At 41.2% G+C, this 27,744-nt stretch overlaps 2 protein-coding genes across 4 annotated transcripts; both read right to left on the bottom strand.

Moving 5' to 3' along the window:
• Window positions 1–175: 175 nt before the first annotated feature.
• On the bottom strand, window positions 176–27,206 carry ces2b (carboxylesterase 2b). Of its 3 annotated transcripts, none has more exons than XM_083666870.1 (25): window positions 27,072–27,200; window positions 26,086–26,275; window positions 25,701–25,839; window positions 25,206–25,339; window positions 24,862–25,015; window positions 24,333–24,437; window positions 24,140–24,241; window positions 23,733–23,876; window positions 23,048–23,125; window positions 22,638–22,785; window positions 22,343–22,492; window positions 19,678–19,750; window positions 19,384–19,557; window positions 18,971–19,171; window positions 18,613–18,751; window positions 17,906–18,039; window positions 17,661–17,814; window positions 17,092–17,196; window positions 9,536–9,637; window positions 2,330–2,473; window positions 1,862–1,939; window positions 1,452–1,599; window positions 1,157–1,306; window positions 809–881; window positions 176–536 (listed from the first exon to the last, which is right to left on the bottom strand). In XM_083666870.1, the coding sequence occupies exons 1-25, from the start codon at window positions 27,163–27,165 to the stop codon at window positions 362–364; spliced, it is 3,288 nt and encodes a 1,095-aa protein (XP_083522996.1). In that variant the 5' UTR covers window positions 27,166–27,200; the 3' UTR covers window positions 176–361. The 3 variants fall into 3 exon arrangements, with proteins under 3 accessions (XP_083522996.1, XP_083522995.1, XP_083522997.1); XM_083666869.1 differs by lacking the exons at window positions 176–536; window positions 809–881; window positions 1,157–1,306; ... (2 more) ...; window positions 2,330–2,473; window positions 9,536–9,637 and adding exons at window positions 14,427–14,787; window positions 14,994–15,066; window positions 15,280–15,429; ... (2 more) ...; window positions 16,395–16,538; window positions 16,902–17,003; XM_083666871.1 differs by lacking the exons at window positions 176–536; window positions 809–881; window positions 1,157–1,306; ... (3 more) ...; window positions 9,536–9,637; window positions 25,701–25,839 and adding exons at window positions 14,427–14,787; window positions 14,994–15,066; window positions 15,280–15,429; ... (2 more) ...; window positions 16,395–16,538; window positions 16,902–17,003 and having other exon boundaries at window positions 27,072–27,206.
• LOC310801547 (cocaine esterase-like) lies at window positions 9,693–11,910 on the bottom strand (the record flags this gene model as incomplete). The annotated part of the gene is made up of 6 exons (XM_083665618.1): window positions 9,693–9,833; window positions 10,183–10,336; window positions 10,527–10,660; window positions 10,822–10,960; window positions 11,207–11,396; window positions 11,832–11,910. The coding sequence occupies 6 exons, from the start codon at window positions 11,908–11,910 to the stop codon at window positions 9,693–9,695; spliced, it is 837 nt and encodes a 278-aa protein (XP_083521744.1).
• Window positions 27,207–27,744: the final 538 nt, after the last annotated feature.

The following is a 27,744-nucleotide window of genomic DNA, read 5'->3' as shown; positions in this document are numbered from 1 at the left end:
TGTGTGACATTTTTAGGTCACTCATTCAATGTGTCAAGAAACCCTCACGAACGATCACAAACAGACCTCTCAGACCCCCAACTTGTTTTTGTTCTGGGGAAAAATCTCCACTTGCCTTTGCCATGGGTCCCTCAGTGTAATAGTTATAGAAGTACAGTAGTCATCTTAATTATTTGTGAAACATTTTATTGCAATGAATTCAATTAAATTCCAACGTTTTTCTTGATGTACTTAGCATGTTCAACTCTTTTTTTAATTCCCTGGGTTAAAATATTTAAAACAATCCATCATCAAGTATTGAGCCCTTATCTAAATTGTGTGAGTTAGGATCAAGGGGAATGACAGAGAGAAGAGTGGTAACCTACAGCTCCATCTTCTCCCGACCCAGACGGACTTTCTCAGGTAGGGTCTGTGTCATGAAGGTGAAGTGGTCCCTCTTCAGGTGTTGACCAGGTACCTGCTCCTGTCCAATCGCCAGGTAATCTCCCTCTGGTCCGTACTGAGGCCACTGAACCAGGCCGGCACCGTTAGGAGACCTGTTTACACACACACACACACACACACACACACACACACACACACACACACACACACACACACACACACACACACACACACACACACACACACACACACTCACGCACACACACACACACACACACACACACACACACACACACACACACACACACACACACACACACACACACACACACACACACAGTATATAAACACACATGATTCCAAAGAGGCATTCTATATGTTTTGCATTGTTGTTCTAGAAGCTGTATGGAGAGCAGATTCCTACCCTGTACGAGCAAAGTTGCCCCAGTAGCTCATCATGGTTCTGCTTAGCTGTTTGTCTTCCTCTGTGCACAAACCTGAGAAAAAAGTTGCAAAGTGTGAAGCTGGTGGTGAAGGTTGAAATACCATTCAGTATCTATGGAGAAAATAAGACAGGGAAAGAGGCGAAAGAAATAATAATAACTAATAACAAAAATCTCTCTCTCTCTCTCTCTCTCTCTCTCTCTCTCTCTCTCTCTCTCTCTCTCTCTCTCTCTATATATATATATATATATATATATATATATATATATATATATATATATATATATATATATTTCAGGGCAGAGCAATTAAATTGAGTTGTATTTACCGTCTAATGTAATACAGGATTGAGTGTAGCAGAATCCCAAAACAAAAAATAGCTCATCTGCATGGTTACTCCCACTAAAGCTTGGCCTCTTCTTCTTAAGAATGCTGGCAGATTCCTGGAACTCATAGAAGTACACAGGGGCGCCTGCATCTGTTGGGTGGTGTAGGACAACAACATTAAGGATCTGGATAATCTGGTAATGTAGGCTAATTGAATATTATACCAAGGCCATTGAGAAGGTGGTAGCTTTGTAGCAATCCTTTCATTTAAATGTCCCTGACTCCTGAATTCTTACCTCTGTGGAAGTTTGCTGTCTTAAGGGCTGGAATGGTAAACATCAGGTCCCCAAGCATCTCAGTGAACCCATCCCTCATTTTCACCCGATCTCCAGAGGTTCCCAGATACTCATCAGCCACCAGCTCAGTTATCCACTGGTCTTTGGGCTGGAGAAAAAAAAGAACATTCAATATTGATACAGAAAATCTACAGTTTCAAACCTGTAATCAGTTCTGAGACTGTGTAGTTTTGAAGGCGGTGATCAGTTTGACATTGCATTAATGCAATACACAGTAGTATGCCATGTAGTGGCAGAGTGTCATACAGTGTTTGATATGACAGTCATGTTTTCTAAGATATATGCGTATGTATGATTTAGAAATGTTACACAATGTCATCTGAGCAATATCTGTGCAGGTGTTTTCTTACATCAGGGTAGAACATGGCCAGAAGAGGCATAGTCTGCTCCCTGTCCATTCCATCCTCCCAACCTGGCGGAGCAAAGACCTTCCACAAGAGAATACATTCTTCATTAGCTTCTCCAACCTCCCTGAAAACAACATACTGTATCTTTGGTTTAGAAAGTGGAATAAATCAATATGCAACCTAACTAATGTATGACAACATGGGCCCGGCTTCCCAGATATGGATTAAGCCAAATCCTAGAGTCAAAGGTATCTTCAATGGAGATTCTCCATTCAAAGTGTGATTTAGTTTAGGAATAACATATACACTCATCATCAGGAAACACATTTGACCGAAACACTTTCACGAATGATATGCTATCAGTTACATTTGGAAACATGCACATGTTTTTGATGGCTAATGAAAGAACAGGTCATTCAGCCTAAAATAGATTTTGACATAAAGTCCAATCATTGTTGGAAGCCAACTCACGCCCGCTACCAACCAGCCACCTTCGTCATCATTGACTCCATTCATAAATGGCACTTTGTGCATCTCATGATTTTGTAAAATCTCCTTCCCTGACTTGGGAAGGAACTGCCCATCAACAGTCACACCAAATGATCCCATCTGTTTCTAAAAAATAAAAAGACAAGATGGTTGAAATAGTCTATAGTTAGAAGTTGCCAGGTAAAAGGAGAGACAGTATGTCAACATTACACAACAAATAACAATAGCCATATAGAAAATATGAATATAAGTTATTACCTTATGATGTTTTTAGTAGTTCACATATTAGCTGAACACTTCAGAGTTGTACCCTTGATATTAACTTATTAAAGGTAGTATTAACTCCTGCTACAGTAGGACCATGTATACATCTATGCTCTCACTGTCCTCTACATTGCTTTGGATAAAATAGTCTGCTAAATGACATTTCTATATTATATAAGCAGAAACATTCATGCTAATATCAGTTTGGTGTCCAGGATATCTCACCGGATTTTGAAAGTTCAGTATGTCATCAACAGTCAGCTTCATCACACAATCTGCAATCTTCTCTGTGTTGGTGATATCACATCCAGATTCGTTTGCCACCATCTATTAGCAAGACACAGGATATCAATAATGTGCTGCAAATCATTGATTCATGGAACTGAATTTGGTGGGAAGACGGTAAATACGGGACCTGGGCCATAGGTAGGGGGTTAGGGCTGGGGAGCAAATCCAATTCTGCAGTGCCACTCTCAGCTATCCCACCATGGAAAAGGCCAGCAGACAATGGAGAGAGAAGCTGGTAATAAATAAAGACAGTTTCAAGAGGCTGAAGTTTTCCAATGTGCGAGAATCTATACTCTCAATGTATCTGATCAAATATACTCTGCAGAAATGGTACCAATATAAACAATTAAAACATTCTTTATTTTTTACCTTTCGGGAATTGTTCTGGATATCAATACAATATAAAAAACATACTGCTCTCCAAATGTATCTTGAACATTTTATCCTCAATATTAATTGTTACATTTAAAAAAATATAAATATATATTTGTTTAAATCATTTGATATACAGAAAAAAACAAGAATGTCACATTTGTTATGTTTTAATATTTAATAACATAATATCCAATAAAGAACAGTTTTTCCACATATATTATTGAGTATAGTGAACTTGATGAAGTACATTTAAGATAATATACTTTTATTATACTTGAAATGCATCAAATGCGTGTCTGTGTGTGTGTAAGTAATCCTCACCAGTAGGGATACACTCACTCCCCCGGCAGACTCCCCAAATATGGTGACAGAAGCAGGGTCTCCCCCAAAGTTGTGGATGTGTTCCTGGACCCACCGCAGGGCTTCCACCTGGTCAATTAGACCCATGTTCCCTGGGGCATACTTGTCTCCTGTGCTGTATGGAACAGATTACTTGGGTCTCATCTTTTACAGAGATTCCTGACAATCTACATTTATGTGAAGTTCAACAGCAGATCCAGTCTCACCTGAAGAACCCCAGCAATCCCAGGCGATATTGGACCAGCACCACAACCACATCCTGATAGGCAGCCAGAGCAGAACCATCATATAATGATGCAGAGCCCATGATGAATCCCCCTCCATGGATCCAAACCATGACCTGGGAAACACATGCAATACATTCTGTCCGTAGGCCCACACACAAAAGGTGTATTTCAATTCCCTATACATGTGTTCTTGAGATCCTATTGCTTTTGATGACCAAAACCGTCTCTGAGCCATCATAGTAGCCAGGATGAAAACATCTTCACTGCACAGCTTCAAACTTAAAACTACTGTTACTAGTAACTTGTATTACGAATGTTACAATGGTGAACATACCTGGGATTTATTCACTGTGATAACAGCTTTACTGTATACTATTACTGTAATAGCATGTCAATTGGAGAAATGAATGACACTGAAAATAGCATCTCTGATAACATTATGTGGTTTCAATATATACTGATGTTAGATTTAACTGGGTGAATGGAATGAATAACAGTCATAGATTAATGTTCTTTTATAGAAATGCAGCTATTCTCATTAAAACAAAATGTCATCCTCCCTGATTTTGAAAGGCGGCAGCAACTACTGGTTTCAACAGCATCACTCACCCAAAAATCTGTCTGTAATTTAAAATCAACTATTATGGTCTAGACTATAAGCTACGTGTGTCTGTTGTTAGACTTACAGGTAGCTTGGCATTCTCAGAGGGTTTAGCCGGGGTGTAAATGTTGAGATAAAGGCAATCTTCTGACACCTCAGGAACTTCAATTTTCATGTAGAAATTGGCAATAACGTGGAAGGTCAACTGTCTGTCTTGAACACACCTGAAAAAAATGACATTTCACCGGGTTTTTGGTGATATTGTATATTGCATTTAATGAATTACATTAACTTTTTTGGAGCAGAACGGAACACATTTTCAGTTGGGTACATTTCGAAGGTTCTATTTATGCATCTTTTTCATCTAATATGTTTAAACCTTATACAACTAGGAAATGCTTTGACATGAAAAGGTGTGTTAATGTGACATTGCTGGGTCTTACATGAGTGGCTGCTGGGTGGCGTCCCTCACTCCCTCCCATCCCTCCGCAGGCTGGGGCGGGGCCAATCTCAAAGGGCCCACAGGTGGCTTGGCAAACGGCACACCCAGGTAGGAGTGCACCACCGTCTCCTTCCCCTTCACACTCAAGTACTGCCCTCTCAGACTCCCCAGTTTGGTCTGGACCACCGGTCCTGTTTTTGGTCTGTGAAGAAATTACCATTGGGCATTGCTCACACAAATAGACCTCATAGACAAATGGCCCTCAATTTACAAAGTGTTGATTGTCAAGTATGATTTCTGTTAATTGCCAAACAAAAATGTAAGCAATCCATTTATTGAAAGCCTATGCTCCTTGATCGTCAAATTGAGTTGAGTTAGGATCAGAGGGAATGACAGAGAGAAGAGTGGCAACCTACAGCCTACTGTGCTCCATCTTCTCCAGACCAAGACGCACTTTCTCAAGGAGTGTCATGAAGGTGAAGCGGTCCCTTTTCAGGTGCTGACCAGGGACCTGCTCCAGTCCAATCCCCAGGTAATCTCCCTTTGGTCCGTACTGAGGCCACTGAACCAAGCCGGCCCCGTTAGGAGACCTGAATACGCACATGCACGCACACCAACACACATATAAACACAAGTGATTACAAAGAGGCATTCTATATGTTTAACATTTTTCGAGAAGCTGGAGGAGAGCAGATTCCTACCCTGTACGAGCAAAGTTGCCCCAGTAGCTCATCATGGTTCTGCTTAGCTGTTCATCTTCTTCTGTGCATGAGCCTGAGAAAAAAAGAGGCAGAGTTGGAAGCTGGTGGTGAGTGTTGAAATACTATTCAGCATCTATGGAGAAAAGAAGGCAGGGTAACAGGCTACAGAAAAAACTATAAGTTATGAATGTACCCCAGGTTCTCTGAAGGAGACGAGGAAGGTTGCAGACAGAAGGCCCCGCCTACATACTGTATATACTGTATAGGACCTAGCAATTATATTTTACATATTTTATCCAGCAAACCACTCTTCATGTGCTCAGTGCGAGAGGGGAACAAGTGAGGGTACATTTGTAACCTCCAGTTCTCTTTCAGTCGACTCGGTTCGACCCCTCACTATGGGACCCAGCAAAATGCCCTGATTGCTAGGAAACATGTACGGATACAAGTATGAACCCTGTCGACATCATGCAGTCTTTTACTTACCACATTCCATGAAATACACTCATCAGGCTTAAACCATGTTTCAGTGAGACCCATCATGTCAAGATCATAATCTGAAATCATTTCATTTAAAAGAGTACGCTTAGAAGTAAGGGAATTATATTTAAGAGGCCGCACTCAATGTGCACATTGTGGGAGGGAGCCTTCGATGTATGAGATTGCGAGGCCATAGATTGATTTACTATTGCCTAAGAGAATGTAGGGAGCACTAGCCACAGTGGCAATAGAAAAACTACAGTTGTGTCGGCTGACAGTGGGACCAAAGGGACAACAACCATATTACCAAAGCTACAACATACAACATTGGGGCAACTGGAGATGACAGTTTGTACAAACTCAATGATTGGCTTTCAACAGGGTCTTGTGTGTGAGCATGAAAAACTGATCTGCAGGTGGCTGTTGAGGCACACACCCCGCCTTTCTTTGGAACCACAAAGTACCGGCTGTAGAAACCCATCTGGGATTCTTCCTCGGGAACCACTCGGATTGATCCCTTGACCATCAGAGAGAACATTTCCTCTTTGAGGATTTGGGTCGCTTCCTTGTGTCAAAGGCAGGGGGTGGACCCACAAGCTGCAATCTGTAACCCAGTGAAACCATGTGGTGGACCCAGGGAGAGACTGAGAATGCGTGCCGCTGCTCCGATTGGAGTGACAGGGAGTAGTGTGTGCAAGAGACGTGACTCCAAGTGGGGGTAGGTCGCTCGCATACCTGTTAGAATATCCCTGGGCTCCCCGGGGCCTCGGAGAGCTCAAGTTTGAGTTTGGAGAAGGCTCTGTGGAAAGTTCACATGCAGCCTTAGCAAGCTGGGCAGAAGGGAGGGAGCCCAGGTCATCGCCATCTTCTCCATCCCCATCGGAGAACTCAGTGGCGGAGGCGCAGCCAGAAGCTCACGAGTCTCGCTGTCGGCATCCTCCTCATTCAACTCCTTGTGAGCCTTGTATACAGGGCGCTAATATTCATTTCACAAGGAGAGAAAACACTTGTTTTGTCAAAGCTAGCCAAGGGCTCAAGTGGTCCGAAAACCATGAGTCACTCAAGCTAGTCTACCGTCCAAGTGCTAGCTATAGCCTACATGAGGGACCTAGCCTATGACTGAGGAATTACCGTTGCAGTACCAGGGGATCAAAGAATTCAAAAGAATTGCGAGTACACAAGCCAGTTATTGACCTTCTTGTGTTAGCCTGCTAGCTCAAAGAGTAGCAGGTGCGCACAAGGTGAAGGCCACCAAACTTGGCTCAACAAATTTGTAGATTTTCTTCATTGAAAGTCAACCTGAACCGCAGGATTCAAGTAGAGACAATATAATGCCGCAGGAGAATCATAGGATTCTCAGTAGTAGAGTAGTTAAGTAGTAGCTAGCTAGTATGCTTCGGACAGCGAGTGAAGAGTGGAAAGGATCAAACAGGTGTGCTTGCTAAGTCCTATATGTAGGACGGATGGTAGGCGGGGCTATTGCATGGAAGCTTCACCGGCCTGTCCCAGGCGTGATTGTGTAGAGGTCTTGAGCGAATAGGTACACAGTGCTTGTCCCATAGTGAGGGGTCAAACCGAGTCGACTGAAACAGAACAGTACTATATATTTAAGGGCAGAGCTATTATATTATTAGATCGAGTTATATTTACCATCAAATGTAATATGAGTTTGAGTGTAGCAGAATCCCAAAACAAAACATAGCTCGTCTCCATGGTCACTCCCAACAAAGCTTGGCCTCTTCTTCTTAAGAATGCTGGCAGATTCCTGGAACTCATACATGTACACAGGGGCACCTGCATCTGTTGGGTGGTGTAGGACAACAATATTAAGGAGAGTGTGCATCTGGTAATGTTGGCTAATTCAATGTTATCCCAAGGCCATCGAGAAGGTGGTAGCTTTGTAGCAATCCTTTCATTTAAATATCCCTGACTCCTGAATTCTTACCTCTGTGGAAGTTTGCTGTCTTAAGGGCTGGAATGGTAAACATCATGTCCCCAAGCAGCTCAGTGAACCTATCCCTCATTTTCACCCGATCTCCAGAGGTTCCCAGATACTCATCAGCCACCAGCTCAGTTATCCACTGGTCTTTGGGCTGGATAAGAGAAAGAATATTCCTTATTGATACAGAAAATCAACAGTTACAAACCTGTAATCAGTTCTGAGACTGTGTAGTTTTGAAGGCGGTGATCAGTTTGACATTGCATTAATGCAATACACAGTAGTATGCCATGTAGTGGCAGAGTGTCATACAGTGTTTGATATGACAGTCATGTTTTCTAAGATATATGCGTATATATGTTTTAGAAATGTTACACAATGTCATCTGAGCAATATCTGTGCAGGTGTTTTCTTACATCAGGGTAGAACATGGCCAGAAGAGGCATAGTCTGCTCCCTGTCCATTCCATCCTCCCAACCTGGCGGAGCAAAGAACTTCCACAAGAGAATACATTCTTCATTAGCTTCTCCAACCTCCCTGAAAACAACACACTGTATCTTTGGTTTAGAAAGTGGAAGAAATCAATACGCAACCTAACTAATGTATGACAACATGGGCCCCGGTTTCCCAGATACGGATTAGGCCAAATCTTAGAGTCAAAGGAATCTTCAATGGAGATTCTCCATTCAAAGTGTGATTTAGTCCATGACAAGGATTAATCTGTGTTCAAGAAACCTCCCCAACGTGTTTAGTAGAGAAGTTTGTTTTATGTATTTTTTTTCTTCACTACTGAACATGCTTAGGGATCTTCCTTGAACATGTGAATTAATTTCAATAAGCAACACCTTTGACCTAAAAACTTTAATAAAAGAACGCTTTACATTTGATTAGAACAATTGTACACAATTTTTACAAAAAATAAGAACTCTCAACTTTATGCTTTATGCTTTCAGTTAGACCGACTTACTGTGTGCTTGGAAACAGATACATGGTTTTAAAGTTCAACCGTGGCATATCAAAACCAAGTCATTCAGCCTAATATTGGATTTTCACATAATGAAAAACAACAAATCATTAACAAATCATTGTTAAAAGCCAACTCACGCCCGCTAACAACCAGCCACCTTCGTCATCATTGACTCCATTCATAAATGGCACTTTGTGCATCTCATGATTTTGGAAAATCTCCTTCACTGACTTGGGCAGGAACTGTCCGTCAATGGTCACACCGATCTGTATCATTGGATTCTAAAAAAAATAGAAAGCAGTTGAAATGTTGAATATTCAGAAGTTGCCAGGTAAAAGGAGAGACAACATGTCAGTGTTACACAAGCAGTAGCCATTACAAAAATATGACCACAAGCTTTTACCCTTTGATGTTTTCAGAAGCTCATATATCGGTGGCTGAGTATAATCGAACACTCAGAGTTGTACCCTTAATATGATATTATTGAAGGAGCAGAAATATAAGTGCTCATGATGAAATGAGTTTGGTGTCCAGGATATCTCACCTGTTTGTGAATATTCAGGATGTCATCAACAGTCAGCTTCATCACACAATCTGCAATCTTCTCTGTGTTGGTGCCATCACATCCAGACATGTTTGCCACCATCTATGAGTACAATAAAGGCACTAAGGATATTAATAATGTGCTGCAAACCATTGATTTATGGTACTGAGTTTGGCTGGATGACAGAAAATACCTGAGCCACAGGCAGGGGGTTTGGGTTGATCAACATTGCCATTTCTGCAGTGCCACTCTCAGCTATCCCACCATGGAACAGGCCAGCAGACAATGGAGAGAGAAGCTGGTAATGTTAAATAAATAAAGTCAGTTTCAAGAAGTCTACCAATATGCAATAATCTATAGTGTAAATGTATTTGATCAAATATACCCTCCAGAAATATTTAGCAAAAAAGTATACACATATTCACATTGAAGCCTTTTTTGATGCACTATTTTGGAATTATGTCAAGTATCTTCAAGTCACTTCAAAGGATCGAAATGCATTTTGTTTTTCTGTGCATCAAATTATTTGATGGAAAATATAAATGTTATGTGTTTTTTTTAAATGTTATATTGAGGAAGAAATCAAATATGTACTATTAAATGCGCATGTGTGTGTGTGATGTGTGTGTGTGTTCAAATATCCTCACCAGTAGGGATACGCTCATTCCTCCGGCAGACTCTCCAAATATGGTGACAGAAGCAGGGTTTCCCCCAAAGTTGTGGATGTGTTCCTGGACCCACCGCAGGGCTTCCACCTGGTCAATTAGACCCATGTTCCCTGGGGCAAACTTGTCTCCTGTGCTGTACGGAACAGATCGGAGACCACAGAAAAACACTGTGTTAATTTGCACATAGTCCCAAATTTCCCTAGAACTTGATACTAAACACCCATTGGTCATATACCAGGGCTACAGACGGGCAGATTCCTTGGGTTATAGAGATTCCTGACAATCTACATGTATGTGTGGTTCAACAGCAGATCCAGTCTCACCTGAATAACCCCAGCAATCCCAGGCGATATTGGACCAGCACCACAACCACATCCTGATAGGCAGCCAGAGCAGAACCATCATATGATGATGCAGAGCCCATCATGAATCCCCCTCCATGGATCCAAACCATGACCTGGGAAACACATGCAATACATTCTGTCCATAGGTCCACACACAAAAGCTGTATTTCAATTCCCTAAACATGCATGTTTCTGGTCCTATTGAAGAAAGAAAGACTGTTTATTTGCCATGCAATCAATTCTAATTGTTGGAATTAATCTTTTTTAGACTTACAGGTAGCTTGGCATTCTCAGAGGGTTTAGCCGGGGTGTAAATGTTGAGGTAAAGGCAATCTTCGGACACCTCAGGAATTTCCATTTTAAAAGATAAAAGGTCCATAAGGTCTATCGTATACTGTCTGTCTTGAACACACCTGAAACATATGTTTTGGGTAACATTGCATTCACAAATTGCATTCACCTTATCTATGTGAATTCTAACTAATTTAATGCAGAGTATTGCTTGGGGCAGGTCATGTTTTTTCCAGTTCAGTTGTGCACATTCTGAATTACAACATTGACTGATTGTATTTCATCTCATTAGTTTAATCTAAGCCTTATACAATCAGAGACTTCATTGAGATGAAAATGTGTGTTAATGTGACATTGCTGGGTCTTACATGAGTGGCTGCTGGGTGGAGTCCCTCACTCCCTCCCATCCCTCCGCAGGCTGGGGCGGGGCCAATCTCAGAGGGCCCACAGGTGGCTTGGCAAACGGCACGCCCAGGTAGGAGTGCACCACTGTCTCCTTCCCCTTCACACTCAAGTACTGCCCTCTCAGACCCCCCAGTTTGGTCTGGACCACCGGTCCTGTTCAGTTATAGAGACGGTTGTTGGGGCATGTTGTTTCATATGGTTATAGCCTCTCTAACAGCCTAGTGGCCCAAGTGGCCCATTGAGATACATCATGAATTGACATTCATATTCAGTAACCAACCCACTCTCATTTTCCTTGCATCAACTCCTGTTTCTCAATCTCTAAAAACAAAATACAATCCAGGGCAAAGGGAGTCGAGCAGCCACGCCCCTTCCATTGTGAGCCTATAGCACTTGGAAAGACTGTACGTGCCTGTCTACTGACTTTCACTAATTGTCTCCAAATTAAGGCAATGTTATCATTGTGTTATTGGATATCACGCAGAATGAAAACTATAACTAAAAGTTGCAAATAACATTTCTTTCTATGCTAAACCTTAATAAGCAATATCGATATGATCATTGGAGATAGACTATGAGCCTACTTACCATCCAATTCTGCCGTAGTATACAGAAACAATATGCTAATTGATAGACTAAACTGAAGTAAGCCTGTTAAACTCTCCATGGCGACTGGACTCATTCGAGAGCTGTCAGCGACACCGCTGATTCCTGTTATGCAACTCCGAAGCACTCGAAAATAGAGGAGCAATTGGAGGTGTGCCGTATAGGCTACCTTTGGACTAGACCGGGAGTAGAGCAAGAGTAGAGCAAGTGGAGTGGAGCAATTCATTTGATTTTATTGGTGTCCGTCAGTCATTTCAATATATTATTAAGCTAAAGCAATACACATTTCGATATTACTTATGGTAGCTACAGTGCCTTCCATAAGTATTGGAAAGAGGGATCATTTTGTCTTCTTTTAGCTCTATACTCCAACAGTTTGGATTTGAAATCAAACAATTGCTATGGGGTCAAAGTTCTCATGATGATGATTCTCAGCTTTAACTCAATGTATTTCTTTTTCCAGATTGGGTTCACCATTTAGAAAGTACAACATTTATTAAATATACTCCCCCTATTAGCTTCAAAAGTATTGGAAAACATCATAAAACATGTTCAAATAAATTACTCACGTTTAGTGTTTGGTTGACAATCCTTTGCATTCAATAACTGCCTGAAGTCTGCAACCCATTGACCCCACCAGACGCTTTCTTTGTTTTTTATGATGTTACAAACTGTTGATTTTGGTAAATCTAAGGTTTTGCCTTTGTTTCTGATTGATATTTCTGGTATTTCAGCCTCATAATGTCTTCCTTGACTTTCACGGATGTCTCTTTGGTCCTCATGTTGACCGACACAGACTAACAGACTGTTAGTCGACACAGACTGAATAACAGACCCCAAAGGCAAATGCAAAGCCTAGAATCAGGACTAGACATTGACAGCTCTCCACACCGGACTAACCAGAAACACCTGTAAAGCAAATTTTCTGATACTTTTGGTGCCCTGAAATCGGGGGACTATGTATCCTAAGGGATGTAATTTGTAAATGGTAAAAACTAATTGGAAAAAAAGAAAACATTGAATTAAATCTGAGAATGAGATGAGAATCTCTACTTTAACCTCATAGTAATTGTTTGACTTCAGATCCAAACTTTTGCTTAATTTTTCCAATACTTATGTACGGCTGTATATGGAACTGCTCCACCACTTATTGTTTACTACTCATTTTATGCAATCACACCAGATATTTTATTTCATAAAAGTGTTTAAAACAGGGCAAGAAGATTTCAAAGATATCAAGTATCAAATGTATAGTAGCATGAAAATACATTTGTAATTAAGGAGTGGACAATGGGAGAAAAAGGAGAGGAGACATAAGAGCAAGGGAGATCGAAAGATAGGAGAGGATGGAAAGGAAAATGAGAGTGATTAGAAATCGATAACCTCTCACCATTCAACTGTTCAGATAAGATAAAACGGTTGCTCTTTGCACTAGGCCTAGGCTACTTTACTGTCAAAATTAATGAACCTTCACAATATAAGAGTTGGTGTTAAAACACAATACATACATTAAGAAACCATCAAATGAACAGTGGTGGTCATGCAATAAATATCATATTTATAATATAATCATATTTATATGATTTTATATATTTCATATTATATTGCAGGGATTATGTGTGCAGATGTGTATAATTACTTTGTGTTCTTCTTATCATCAATTCATGTTAAAGATTGTATAAGATGTTCTAATGCATGTAACAAAATGCATTAATGCATTTGGGTGCATGTAAACAAAAAAACTGTTTTAACTTAGTCTTGCTGATGATTTTGAAGTCGGTGAAAGATGAAGGTAGATTGGATTCTTGCGGCTACAATTCCGATTGCCACATGCAAATCCGATTGACAGAAACAATCCCATAAGTGTCTATTTTATAAAGTTGTATATTTTATCAATCCTGGCAGACATAGTACTAGCAATTTATTTAACCCCATCATTCATGTGAAATTGTTGATTTACTTAGGTCACACAGACCTGTTTTTCGACACAGTCCGATACGTTGTTCATTTGTAACACATGTCCTCATGACAGTTCACGAGGCACCTCTTCTTATCGGATTATGTAATGGTGTGTGTGTGTGTGTGTGTGTGTGTATGTGTGTGTGTGTGTGTGTGTGTCTGTGTCTATGGTTGATGTGCAGAGTCAGTGCCAATTTCTCTCTTAAGGTGCAGGTGAGCAGCTAGGTTTAGCTGTTCAATAGTTTTATGTACTGGAGGTAGAAGTTGTATTGGATTCTTAACTGTGCCTATAGTACCAATTAGATACAGCCAATGGCTACAATTGCTGGTTGTATTCTCATCGGAGAAAATAATTTCAATCCGACTGTCAGAAACAATCCCAAGTGTCAATACAGTTGCATATTTTATGAATCATAGTAGCAATTTATTCAATCCCCATCATTTGTGTGACATTTTTAGGTCACTCATTCAATGTGTCAAGAAACCCTCACGAACGATCACAAACAGACCTCTCAGACCCCCAACTTGTTTTTGTTCTGGGGAAAAATCTCCACTTGCCTTTGCCATGGGTCCCTCAGTGTAATAGTTATAGAAGTACAGTAGTCATCTTAATTATTTGTGAAACATTTTATTGCAATGAATTCAATTAAATTCCAACGTTTTTCTTGATGTACTTAGCATGTTCAACTCTTTTTTTAATTCCCTGGGTTAAAATATTTAAAACAATCCATCATCAAGTATTGAGCCCTTATCTAAATTGTGTGAGTTAGGATCAAGGGGAATGACAGAGAGAAGAGTGGTAACCTACAGCTCCATCTTCTCCCGACCCAGACGGACTTTCTCAGGTAGGGTCTGTGTCATGAAGGTGAAGTGGTCCCTCTTCAGGTGTTGACCAGGTACCTGCTCCTGTCCAATCGCCAGGTAATCTCCCTCTGGTCCGTACTGAGGCCACTGAACCAGGCCGGCACCGTTAGGAGACCTGTTTACATACACACACGCACACGCACACGCACACGCACACGCACACGCACACGCACACACGCACACACGCACACACGCACACACGCACACACGCACACACGCACACACACACACACACAGTATATAAACACACATGATTCCAAAGAGGCATTCTATATGTTTTGCATTGTTGTTCTAGAAGCTGGATGGAGAGCAGATTCCTACCCTGTACGAGCAAAGTTGCCCCAGTAGCTCATCATGGTTCTGCTTAGCTGTTCATCTTCCTCTGTGCACAAACCTGAGAAAAAAAGTTGCAAAGTGTGAAGCTGGTGGTGAAGGTTGAAATACCATTCAGTATCTATGGAGAAAATAAGACAGGGAAAGAGGCGAAAGAAATAATAATAACTAATAAAAAAAATCTCTCTCTCTCTCTCTCTCTCTCATATATATATATATATATATATATATATATATATTTCAGGGCAGAGCAATTAAATTGAGTTGTATTTACCGTCTAATGTAATACAGGATTGAGTGTAGCAGAATCCCAAAACAAAAAATAGCTCATCTGCATGGTTACTCCCACCAAAGCTTGGCCTCTTCTTCTTAAGAATGCTGGCAGATTCCTGGAACTCATAGAAGTACACAGGGGCGCCTGCATCTGTTGGGTGGTGTAGGACAACAACATTAAGGATCTGGATAATCTGGTAATGTAGGCTAATTGAATATTATACCAAGGCCATTGAGAAGGTGGTAGCTTTGTAGCAATCCTTTCATTTAAATGTCCCTGACTCCTGAATTCTTACCTCTGTGGAAGTTTGCTGTCTTAAGGGCTGGAATGGTAAACATCAGGTCCCCAAGCATCTCAGTGAACCCATCCCTCATTTTCACCCGATCTCCAGAGGTTCCCAGATACTCATCAGCCACCAGCTCAGTTATCCACTGGTCTTTGGGCTGGAGAAAAAAAAGAACATTCAATATTGATATAGGAAATCTACAGTATCAAACCATATCATGTCCTGTAATGACATTGTGTGTTGCTATAAAGGTGATAATCATTTTTACAGTGTGTAAATGTGATACACTGTAGTCTAACTATGGTGTGCAGTTTACCAAACTCATGTTGAATGAAGTGTTTGTTATGACAGTCATGTTTTGTAAGATATTTGCAGGTCTACATTTTTTAAATGTTGCGTAAGGTCATCTGAACAATATCTGTGCAGGTGTGTTTTTTTACATCAGGGTAGAACATGCCCAGAAGTGGCATAATCTGCTCCCTGTCCATTCCATCCACCCAACCTGGAGGACAAAAAAACTACCACAAGAAAAAGGATTCTTCATTAGCTTGTCCTTCCCAACATATCCCAACATTACATATTTACAGTTTAGAAAGGGGAAGAAATCATTGCTCAACCATACTAATCTATTTTTGTGTGTTCAAGTGAAAGGAATAACATATACACTCATCATCAGGAAACACATTTGACCGAAACACTTTCACGAATGATATGCTATCAGTTACATTTGGAAACATGCACATGTTTTTGATGGCTAATGAAAGAACAAGTCATTCAGCCTAAAATAGATTTTGACATAAAGTCCAATCATTGTTGGAAGCCAACTCACGCCCGCTAACAACCAGCCACCTTCGTCATCATTGACTCCATTCATAAATGGCACTTTGTGCATCTCATGATTTTGTAAAATCTCCTTCCCTGACTTGGGAAGGAACTGCCCATCAACAGTCACACCAAATGATCCCATCTGTTTCTAAAAAATAAAAAGACAAGATGGTTGAAATAGTCTATAGTTAGAAGTTGCCAGGTAAAAGGAGAGACAGTATGTCAACATTACACAACAAATAACAATAGCCATATAGAAAATATGAATATAAGTTATTACCTTATGATGTTTTTAGTAGTTCACATATTAGCTGAACACTTCAGAGTTGTACCCTTGATATTAACTTATTAAAGGTAGTATTAACTCCTGCTACAGTAGGACCATGTATACATCTATGCTCTCACTGTCCTCTACATTGCTTTGGATAAAATAGTCTGCTAAATGACATTTCTATATTATATAAGCAGAAACATTCATGCTAATATCAGTTTGGTGTCCAGGATATCTCACCGGATTTTGAAAGTTCAGTATGTCATCAACAGTCAGCTTCATCACACAATCTGCAATCTTCTCTGTGTTGGTGATATCACATCCAGATTCGTTTGCCACCATCTATTAGCAAGACACAGGATATCAATAATGTGCTGCAAATCATTGATTCATGGAACTGAATTTGGTGGGAAGACGGTAAATACGGGACCTGGGCCATAGGTAGGGGGTTAGGGCTGAGGAGCAAATCCAATTCTGCAGTGCCACTCTCAGCTATCCCACCATGGAACAGGCCAGCAGACAATGGAGAGAGAAGCTGGTAATAAATAAAGACAGTTTCAAGAGGCTGAAGTTTTCCAATGTGCGAGAATCTATACTGTGAATGTATTTGATCAAATATACTCTGCAGAAATGGTACCAATATAAACAATTAAAACATTCTTTATTTTTTACCTTTCGGGAATTGTTCTGGATATCAATACAATATAAAAAATATACTGCTCTCCAAATGTATCTTGAACATTTTATCCTCAATATTAATTGTTACATTTAAAAAAATATAAATATATATTTGTTTAAATCATTTGATATACAGAAAAAAACAAGAATGTCACATTTGTTATGTTTTAATATTTAATAACATAATATCCAATAAAGAACAGTTTTTCCACATATATTATTGAGTATAGTGAACTTGATGAAGTACATTTAAGATAATATACTTTTATTATACTTGAAATGCATCAAATGCGTGTCTGTGTGTGTGTAAGTAATCCTCACCAGTAGGGATACGCTCACTCCCCCGGCAGACTCCCCAAATATGGTGACAGAAGCAGGGTCTCCCCCAAAGTTGTGGATGTGTTCCTGAACCCACCGCAGGGCTTCCACCTGGTCAATTAGACCCATGTTCCCTGGGGCATACTTGTCTCCTGTGCTGTATGGAACAGGTTACTTGGGTCTCATCTTTTACAGAGATTCCTGACAATCTACATTTATGTGAAGTTCAACAGCAGATCCAGTCTCACCTGAAGAACCCCAGCAATCCCAGGCGATATTGGACCAGCACCACAACCACATCCTGATAGGCAGCCAGAGCAGAACCATCATATGATGATGCAGAGCCCATGATGAATCCCCCTCCATGGATCCAAACCATGACCTGGGAAACACATGCAATACATTCTGTCCGTAGGCCCACACACAAAAGGTGTATTTCAATTCCCTATACATGTGTTCTCGAGATCCTATTGCTTTTGATGACCAAAACCGTCTCTGAGCCATCATAGTAGCCAGGATGAAAACATCTTCACTGCACAGCTTCAAACTTAAAACTACTGTTACTAGTAACTTGTATTACGAATGTTACAATGGTGAACATACCTGGGATTTATTCACTGTGATAACAGCTTTACTGTATACTATTACTGTAATAGCATGTCAATTGGAGAAATGAATGACACTGAAAATAGCATCTCTGATAACATTATGTGGTTTCAATATATGCTGATGTTAGATTTAACTGGGTGAATGGAATGAATAATAGTCATAGATGAATGTTCTTTCATAGAAATGCAGCTATTCTCATTAAAACAAAATGTCATCCTCCCTGATTTTGAAAGGCGGCAGCAACTACTGGTTTCAACAGCATCACTCACCCAAAAATCTGTCTGTAATTTAAAATCAACTATTATGGTCCAGACTATAAGCTACGTGTGTCTGTTGTTAGACTTACAGGTAGCTTGGCATTCTCAGAGGGTTTAGCCGGGGTGTAAATGTTGAGGTAAAGGCAATCTTCTGACACCTCAGGAACTTCAATTTTCAAGGAGAAATTGGCAATAAAGTTGAAGGTCAACTGTCTGTCTTGAACACACCTGAAAAAAATGACATTTCACCGGGTTTTTGGTGATATTGTATATTGCATTTAATGAATTACATTAACTTTTTTGGAGCAGAACGGAACACATTTTCAGTTGGGTACATTTCGAAGGTTCTATTTATGCATCTTTTTCATCTAATATGTTTAAACCTTATACAACTAGGAAATGCTTTGACATGAAAACGTGTGTTAATGTGACCTTGCTGGGTCTTACATGAGTGGCTGCTGGGTGGCGTCCCTCACTCCCTCCCATCCCTCCGCAGGCTGGGGCGGGGCCAATCTCAGAGGGCCCACAGGTGGCTTGGCAAACGGCACACCCAGGTAGGAGTGCACCACCGTCTCCTTCCCCTTCACACTCAAGTACTGCCCTCTCAGACCCCCCAGTTTGGTCTGGACCACCGGTCCTGTTTTTGGTCTGTGAAGAAATTACCATTGGGCATTGCTCACACAAATAGACCTCATAGACAAATGGCCCTCAATTTACAAAGTGTTGATTGTCAAGTATGATTTCTGTTAATTGCCAAACAAAAATGTAAGCAATCCATTTATTGAAAGCCTATGCTCCTTGATCGTCAAATTGAGTTGTTAGGATCAGAGGGAATGACAGAGAGAAGAGTGGCAACCTACAGCCTACTGTGCTCCATCTTCTCCAGACCAAGACGCACTTTCTCAAGGAGTGTCATAAAGGTGAAGCGGTCCCTTTTCAGGTGCTGACCAGGGACCTGCTCCAGTCCAATCCCCAGGTAATCTCCCTTTGGTCCGTACTGAGGCCACTGAACCAAGCCGGCCCCGTTAGGAGACCTGAATACACACACGCACGCACACACGCACACCAAACACACATATAAACACAAGTGATTACAAAAAGGCATTCTATATGTTTAACATTTTTCGAGAAGCTGGAGGAGAGCAGATTCCTACCCTGTACGAGCAAAGTTGCCCCAGTAGCTCATCATGGTTCTGCTTAGCTGTTCATCTTCTTCTGTGCATGAGCCTGAGAAAAAAAGAGGCAGAGTTGGAAGCTGGTGGTGAGTGTTGAAATACTATTCAGCATCTATGGAGAAAAGAAGGCAGGGTAACAGGCTACAGAAAAAACTATAAGTTGTGAATGTACCCCAGGTTCTCTGAAGGAGACGAGGAAGGTTGCAGACAGAAGGCCCCGCCTACATACTGTATATACTGTATAGGACCTAGCAATTATATTTTACATATTTTATCCAGCAAACCACTCTTCATGTGCTCAGTGCGAGAGGGGAACAAGTGAGGGTACATTTGTAACCTCCAGTTCTCTTTCAGTCGACTCGGTTCGACCCCTCACTATGGGACCCAGCAAAATGCCCTGATTGCTAGGAAACCTGTACAGATACAAGTATGAACCCTGTCTACATCATGCAGTCTTTTACTTACCACATTCCATGAAATACACTCATCAGGCTTAAACCATGTTTCAGTGAGACCCATCATGTCAAGATCACAATCTGAAATCATTTAATTTAAAAGAGTACGCTTAGAAGTAAGGGAATTATATTTAAGAGGCCGCACTCAATGTGCACATTGTGGGAGGGAGCCTTCGATGTATGAGATTGAGAGGCCATAGATTGATTTACTATTGCCTAAGCGAATGTAGGTAGCACTAGCCACAGTGGCAATAGAAAAACTACAGTTGTGTCGGCTGACAGTGGGACCAAAGGGACAACAACCATATTACCAAAGCCACAACATACAACATTGGGGCAACTGGAGATGACAGTTTGTACAAACTCAATGATTGGCTTCCAAAAGGGTCTTGTGCGTGAGCATGCAAAACTGATCTGCAGGTGGCTGTTGAGGCACACACCCCGCCTTTCTTTGGAACCACAAAGTACCGGCTGTAGAAAACCATCTGGGATTCTTCCTCGGGAACCACTCGGATTGAGCCCTTGGCAATCAGAGAGGATATTTCCTCTTTGAGAATTTGGGTCGCGTCCCTGTGTCAAAGGCAGGGGGTGGACCCACAAGCTGCAATCTGTAACCCTGTGAAACCATGTGGTGGACCCAGGGAGAGACTGAGAATGCGTGCCACTGCTCCGAATGGAGTGACAGGGAGTAGTGCGCGCAAGAGACGTGACCCCGAGTGGGGGTAAGTCGCTCGCACACCTGTTAGGATGTTCCTGGGCTCCCGATCGGAAATATGGGACTTGTCAGACCAGAGAGCTCACTGTCTCACCACGGATAGAGCCATCACCATTCCAACAGACTGAGCCGTGGTCTTGATGGTGCAGGTCACATGGTCCGCAAGTAGGCGGAGGTCCATCAGCTTATCCATGTCGACACCTGCTCCCAGGTCCTTGGCGTCGGAGATGTCACGTGCCAATGGTAGACCCAGAGAACCGTGTCAGCATTCACCTCATGGGCCCCCTGCGCCGCAGAGCGGTAGATTTAGTCGTAGGTGTGAAAATCAAAACCGCCTACGCTTCTGGGCTTGTCAGAGGCACCAGCCTTCGGGTCGGGATAGTTGGCCAACGAGGCTTCCATCAGTGGCAGATTTGACCACCCAGCCATCTCTTCTTGGTGGGCTTCGTAGTGGCTTGACCCATTCGTCACGTTGGCTGAAAAAGGCTGTTTCCACAATGACTTCATGGTATCGAGGCATTCGTTGAGGATGGGCACACACTGGCTCATCAATCTCATCAAGCCTCGTCCTCTTGGGTGGTGGCGGGGCCTTGGAGAGCTCAAGTTTGAGCTTGGAGAAGGCTCTGTGGACAGTCCAAATACAGCCTTAGCAAGCTGGGAAGAAGGGAGGGAGTCCAGGTCATCGCCATCTTCTCCATCCCCATCGGAGAACTCAGTGGTGGAGGTGCAGCCAGAAGCTCACGAGCCTCGCTGTCGGCATCCTCCTCATTCAACTCCTTGTGAGCCTTGCATACAGGGCGTTAATATTCCTTTCACAAGGAGAGAAAACACTTGTTTTGTCAAAGCTAGCCAAGGGCTCAAGTGGTCCGAAAACCATGAGTCACTCAAGCTAGTCTACCGTCCAAGTGCTAGCTATAGCCTACATGAGGGACCTAGCCTATGACTGAGGAATTACCGTTGCAGTACCAGGGGATCAAAGAATTCAAAAGAATTGCGAACACACAAGCCAATTATTGACCTTCTTGTGTTGGCCTGCTAGCTAAAAGAGTAGCAGGTGCGCACAAGGTGAAGGCCACCAAACCTGGCTTAACAAATTTGTAGATTTTCTACATTGAAAGTCAACCTGAACCGCAGGATTCAAGTACAGACAATATAATGCCGCAGGAGAATCATAGGATTCTCAGTAGTAGAGTAGTTAAGTAGTAGCTAGCTAGTATGCTTCGGACAGCGAGTAAAGAGTGGAAAAGATCAAACGGGTGTGCTTGCTAAGTCCTATATGTAGGATGGGTGGTAGGTGGGGCTATTGCATGGAAGCTTCACCGGCCTGTCCCAGGCGTGATTGTGTAGAGGTCTTGAGTGAATAGGTACACAGTGCGTGTCCCATAGTGAGTAGTTAAACTGAGTCGACTGAAACAGAACAGTACTATATATTTAAGGGCAGAGCCATTAGATTATTAGATTGAGTTGTGTTTACCATCAAATATAATATGAGATGGAGTGTGGCAGAATCCCAAAAGAAAAAATAGCTCATCTCCATGGTCACTCCCAACAAAGCTTGGCCTCTTCTTCTTAAGAATGCTGGCAGATTCCTGGAACTCATACAGGTACACAGGGGCGCCTGCATCTGTTGGATGGTGTAGGACAACAATATTAAGGAGAGTGTGCATCTGGTAATGTAGGCTAATTTAATGTTATCCCAAGGCCATCGAGGAGGTGGTAACTTTGAAGCAATACTTTCATTTAAATGTCCCTGACTCCTGAATTCTTACCTCTGTGGAAGTTTGCTGTCTTAAGGGCTGGAATGGTAAACATCAGGTCCCCAAGCAGCTCAGTGAACCCATCCCTCATTTTTACCCGATCTCCAGAGGTTCCGAGATACTCATCAGCCACCAGCTCAGTTATCCACTGGTCTTTGGGCTGGAGAAAAAAAAGAACATTCAATATTGATACAGGAAATCAACAGTTTCAAACCTGTAATCAGTTCTGAGACTGTGTAGTTTTGAAGGCGGTGATCAGTTTGACATTGCATTAATGCAATACACAGTAGTATGCCATGTAGTGGCAGAGTGTCATACAGTGTTTGATATGACAGTCATGTTTTCTAAGATATATGCGTATGTATGATTTAGAAATGTTACACAATGTCATCTGAGCAATATCTGTGCAGGTGTTTTCTTACATCAGGGTAGAACATGGCCAGAAGAGGCATAGTCTGCTCCCTGTCCATTCCATCCTCCCAACCTGGCGGAGCAAAGACCTTCCACAAGAGAATACATTCTTCATTAGCTTCTCCAACCTCCCTGAAAACAACATACTGTATCTTTGGTTTAGAAAGTGGAAGAAATCAATATGCAACCTAACTAATGTATGACAACATGGGCCCGGCTTCCCAGATATGGATTAAGCCAAATCCTAGAGTCAAAGGTATCTTCAATGGAGATTCTCCATTCAAAGTGTGATTTAGTCCATGACAAGGATTAATCTGTGTTCAAGAAACCTCCCCAACGTGTTTAGTAGAGAAGTTTGTTTTGTGTTTTTTTTTTTTTCCACTACTGAACATGCTTAGGGATCTTCCTTGAACATGTGAATTAATTTCAATAAGCAACACCTTTGACCTAAAAACTTTAATAAAAGAACGCTTTACATTTGATTAGAACAATTGTACACAATTTTTACAAAAAAGAACTCTCAACTTTATGCTTTATGTTTTCAGTTAGACCGACTTACTGTATGCTTGGAAACAGATACATGGTTTTAAAGTTCAACCGTGGCATATCAAAACCATGTCATTCAGCCTAATATTGGATTTTCACATAATGAAAAACAACAAATCATTAACAAATCATTGTTAAAAGCCAACTCACTCTTGGTAACATCCAGCCACCTTCGTCATCATTGACTCCATTCATAAATGGCACTTTGTGCATCTCATCATTTTGGAAAATCTCCTTCACTGACTTGGGCAGGAACTGTCCGTCAATGGTCACACCGATCTGTATCATTGGATTCTAAAAAAAATAGAAAGCAGTTGAAATGTTGAATATTCAGAAGTTGCCAGGTAAAAGGAGAGACAACATGTCAGTGTTACACAAGCAGTAGCCCTTACAAAAATATGACCACAAGCTTTTACCCTTTGATGTTTTCAGAAGCTCATATATCGGTGGCTAAGTATAATCGAACACTCAGAGTTGTACCCTTAATATGATATTATTGAAGGAGCAGAAATATAAGTGCTCATGATGAAATGAGTTTGGTGTCCAGGATATCTCACCTGTTTGTGAATATTCAGGATGTCATCAACAGTCAGCTTCATCACACAATCTGCAATCTTCTCTGTGTTGGTGCCATCACATCCAGACATGTTTGCCACCATCTATGAGTACAATAAAGGCACTAAGGATATTAATAATGTGCTGCAAACCATTGATTTATGGTACTGAGTTTGGCTGGATGACAGAAAATACCTGAGCCACAGGCAGGGGGTTTGGGTTGATCAACATTGCCATTTCTGCAGTGCCACTCTCAGCTATCCCACCATGGAACAGGCCAGCAGACAATGGAGAGAGAAGCTGGTAATGTTAAATAAATAAAGTCAGTTTCAAGAAGTCTACCAATATGCAATAATCTATACTGTAAATGTATTTGATAAAATATACCCTCCAGAAATATTTAGCAAAAAATTATACACATATTCACATTGAAGCATTTTTTGATGCACTATTTTGGAATTATGTCAAGTATCTTCAAGTCACTTCAAAGGATCAAAATGAATTTAATTTTTTTCTGTGCATCAAATTATTTGATGGAAAATATAATTGTTATGTGTTTTTTTAAATGTTATATTGAGGAAGAAATCAAATATGTACTATGTTCTAAATATCATATCAGTGTACATTATAGAAAGAAACATATTAATATTTTTACTGGGAAAGTAGAAGAATATTAAACGTGTATGTGTGTGTGTGATGTGTGTGTGCGTTCATATATGCTCACCAGTAGGGATACGCTCACTCCTCCGGCAGACTCCCCAAATATGGTGACAGAAGCAGGGTCTCCCCCAAAGTTGTGGATGTGTTCCTGGACCCACCGCAGGGCTTCCACCTGGTCAATTAGACCCATGTTCCCTGGGGCAAACTTGTCTCCTGTGCTGTACGGAACAGAGCGGAGACCACAGAAAAACACTGTGTTAATTTGCACATAGTCCCAAATTTCCCTAGAACTTGATACTAAACACCCATTGGTCATATACCAGGGCTACAGACGGGCAGATTCCTTGGGTTATAGAGATTCCTGAAAATCTACATGTATGTGTGGTTCAACAGCAGATCCAGTCTCACCTGAGGAACCCCAGCAATCCCAGGCGATATTGGACCAGCACCACAACCACATCCTGATAGGCAGCCAGAGCAGAACCATCATATGATGATGCAGAGCCTATGCTCAATCCCCCTCCATGGATCCAAACCATGACCTGGGAAACACATGCAATACATTCTGTCCATAGGCCCACACACAAAAGCTGTATTTCATTTCCCTAAACATGCATGTTTCTGGTCCTATTGCTTTTGATGGCAGACACAATTGTGACAGGCAGCCATGACTACTCATAAAAAACATCTTCACTGCAGTTTCCCTATACACTCACAACTATTATGTTACAATGACAAACGTACTTGGGATCATTCACTAAGGTAACAGTCTGACTGACAAATGAAGATTGACTGTCATGATGAATTAGCTGACAAGTCACTTCAATTGCATTTGAGAAATGTGCATGTAATCAACTGGAATGATCAAGACTGTAAGCAACATGTTCCTGCTATTAGACTTACAGGCAGCTTAGCATTCTCAGAGGGTTTAGCCGGGGTGTAAATGTTGAGGTAAAGGCAATCTTCTGACACCTCAGGAATTTCCATTTTAAAAGATAAAAGGTCCATAAGGTCTATCGTATGCTGTCTGTCTTGAACACACCTGAAACATATGTTTTGGGTAACATTGCATTCACAAATTGCATTCACCTTATCTATGTGAATTCTAACTAATTTAATGCAGAGTATTGCTTGGGGCAGGTCATGTTTTTTCCAGTTCAGTTGTGCACATTCTGAATTACAACATTGACTGATTGTATTTCATCTCATTAGTTTAATTTAAGCCTTATACAACCAGAGACTTCATTGAGATGAAAATGTGTGTTAATGTGACATTGCTGGGTCTTACATGAGTGGCTGCTGGGTGGAGTCCCTCACTCCCTCCCATCCCTCCGCAGGCTGGGGCGGGGCCAATCTCAGAGGGCCCACAGGTGGCTTGGCAAACGGCACACCCAGGTAGGAGTGCACCACTGTCTCCTTCCCCTTCACACTCAAGTACTGCCCTCTCAGACCCCCCAGTTTGGTCTGGACCACCGGTCCTGTTCAGTTATAGAGACGGTTGTTGGGGCATGTTGTTTCATATGGTTATAGCCTCTCTAACGGCCTAGTGGTAAATCACAATCAGGTTCCACAAAACACTTCATTATTTTTATCCAATGTGCTTATCAAAGTCATTGAGTCATTGTGAGACAGGAAGTATTCACTTGTATTTGTGCACTTTATGTTTCATCTTCATCTTTATCTCCAGTAGCCCCATCTGTGAACGCATATTCATTGTATATTTTCATTTGGGTATCATTATGTGTTGTTAATACTCAAATGAAAATATAAAATGAATAGAAGTTCACAGAAGGGGCTATTTCACATCCATCAATGTCAGTTTCTGCTAAACAATAACTTCATTTAATAGCAAACACTTTGCAACAATGTTGAGTAACAACTGTCTGATCCAGCAACATAAAACAAAAAGCGCAGTGGCCCATTGAGATACATCATGAATTGACATTCATAATCAGTAACCAACCCACTCTCATTTTCCCTTGCATCAACTCCTGTTTCTTAATCTCTAAAAACAAAATACAATCCAGGGCAAAGGGAGTCGAGCAGCCACGCCCCTTCCATTGTGAGCCTATACGAGCACTTGGAAAGACTACGTGCCTGTCTACTGACTTTCACCAATTGTCTCCAAATTAAGGCAATGTTATCAGTGTGTTATTGGATATCACGCAGAATGTATAACTATAACTAAAAGTTGCAAATAACATTTCTTTCGATGTTAAACCTTAATAAGCAATATCGATATGATCATTGGAGATAGACTATGAGCCTACTTACCATCCAATTCTGCCGTAGTATACAGAAACAATATGCTAATTGTTAGACTAAACTGAAGTAAGCCTGTTAAACTCTCCATGGCGACTGGACTCATTCGAGAGCTGTCAGCGACACCGCTGATTCCTGTTATGCAACTCCGAAGCACTCGAAAATAGAGGAGCAATTGGAGGTGTATGGAGGTACCTTTGGACTAGATTAGTGGAGCAAGCCTGCTATTGGAGGTATTTGGAGGTGTGACGTAAAGGCTACCAATTCATTTGATTTTATTGGTGTCCGTCAGTCATTTTAACATATTATGAAGCTGTGGACGTATTCTGTGGATGGTTGTCTCTGACACAATCACTTCCTGGAGAGGTAGACATTGACAGCCCCCCTCCCCCCTCCCATTCTTGTTTCATTGTTTTTATTATTATTATTATTATTATTATTATTATTATTACTTCGTTGTACTGTTGAGGAGCTAGCTTGCCCTAAGCATTTCATTGGACCGTCTCCGGCTGTATTCTGTGTATATGATTTGATGAACTTTGATTTGATTTGACCATCACTATGCTGATATAGTTAATTCAAAATTGTTAAATATGCATTGCATTGAAATAAAATCATATTTATATGATTGTATATATTTCATATAAATATTGTATGTGATATTTCAGGGTTTATGTGCAGATTT

Source organism: Argentina silus, assembly GCF_951799395.1.
Source record: "Argentina silus genome assembly, chromosome: 3".
Lineage (NCBI taxonomy): Eukaryota > Metazoa > Chordata > Actinopteri > Argentiniformes > Argentinidae > Argentina > Argentina silus.
Note: the sequence above shows the minus strand (reverse complement) of the source record. Positions and strands in the feature narration are given on the sequence as shown.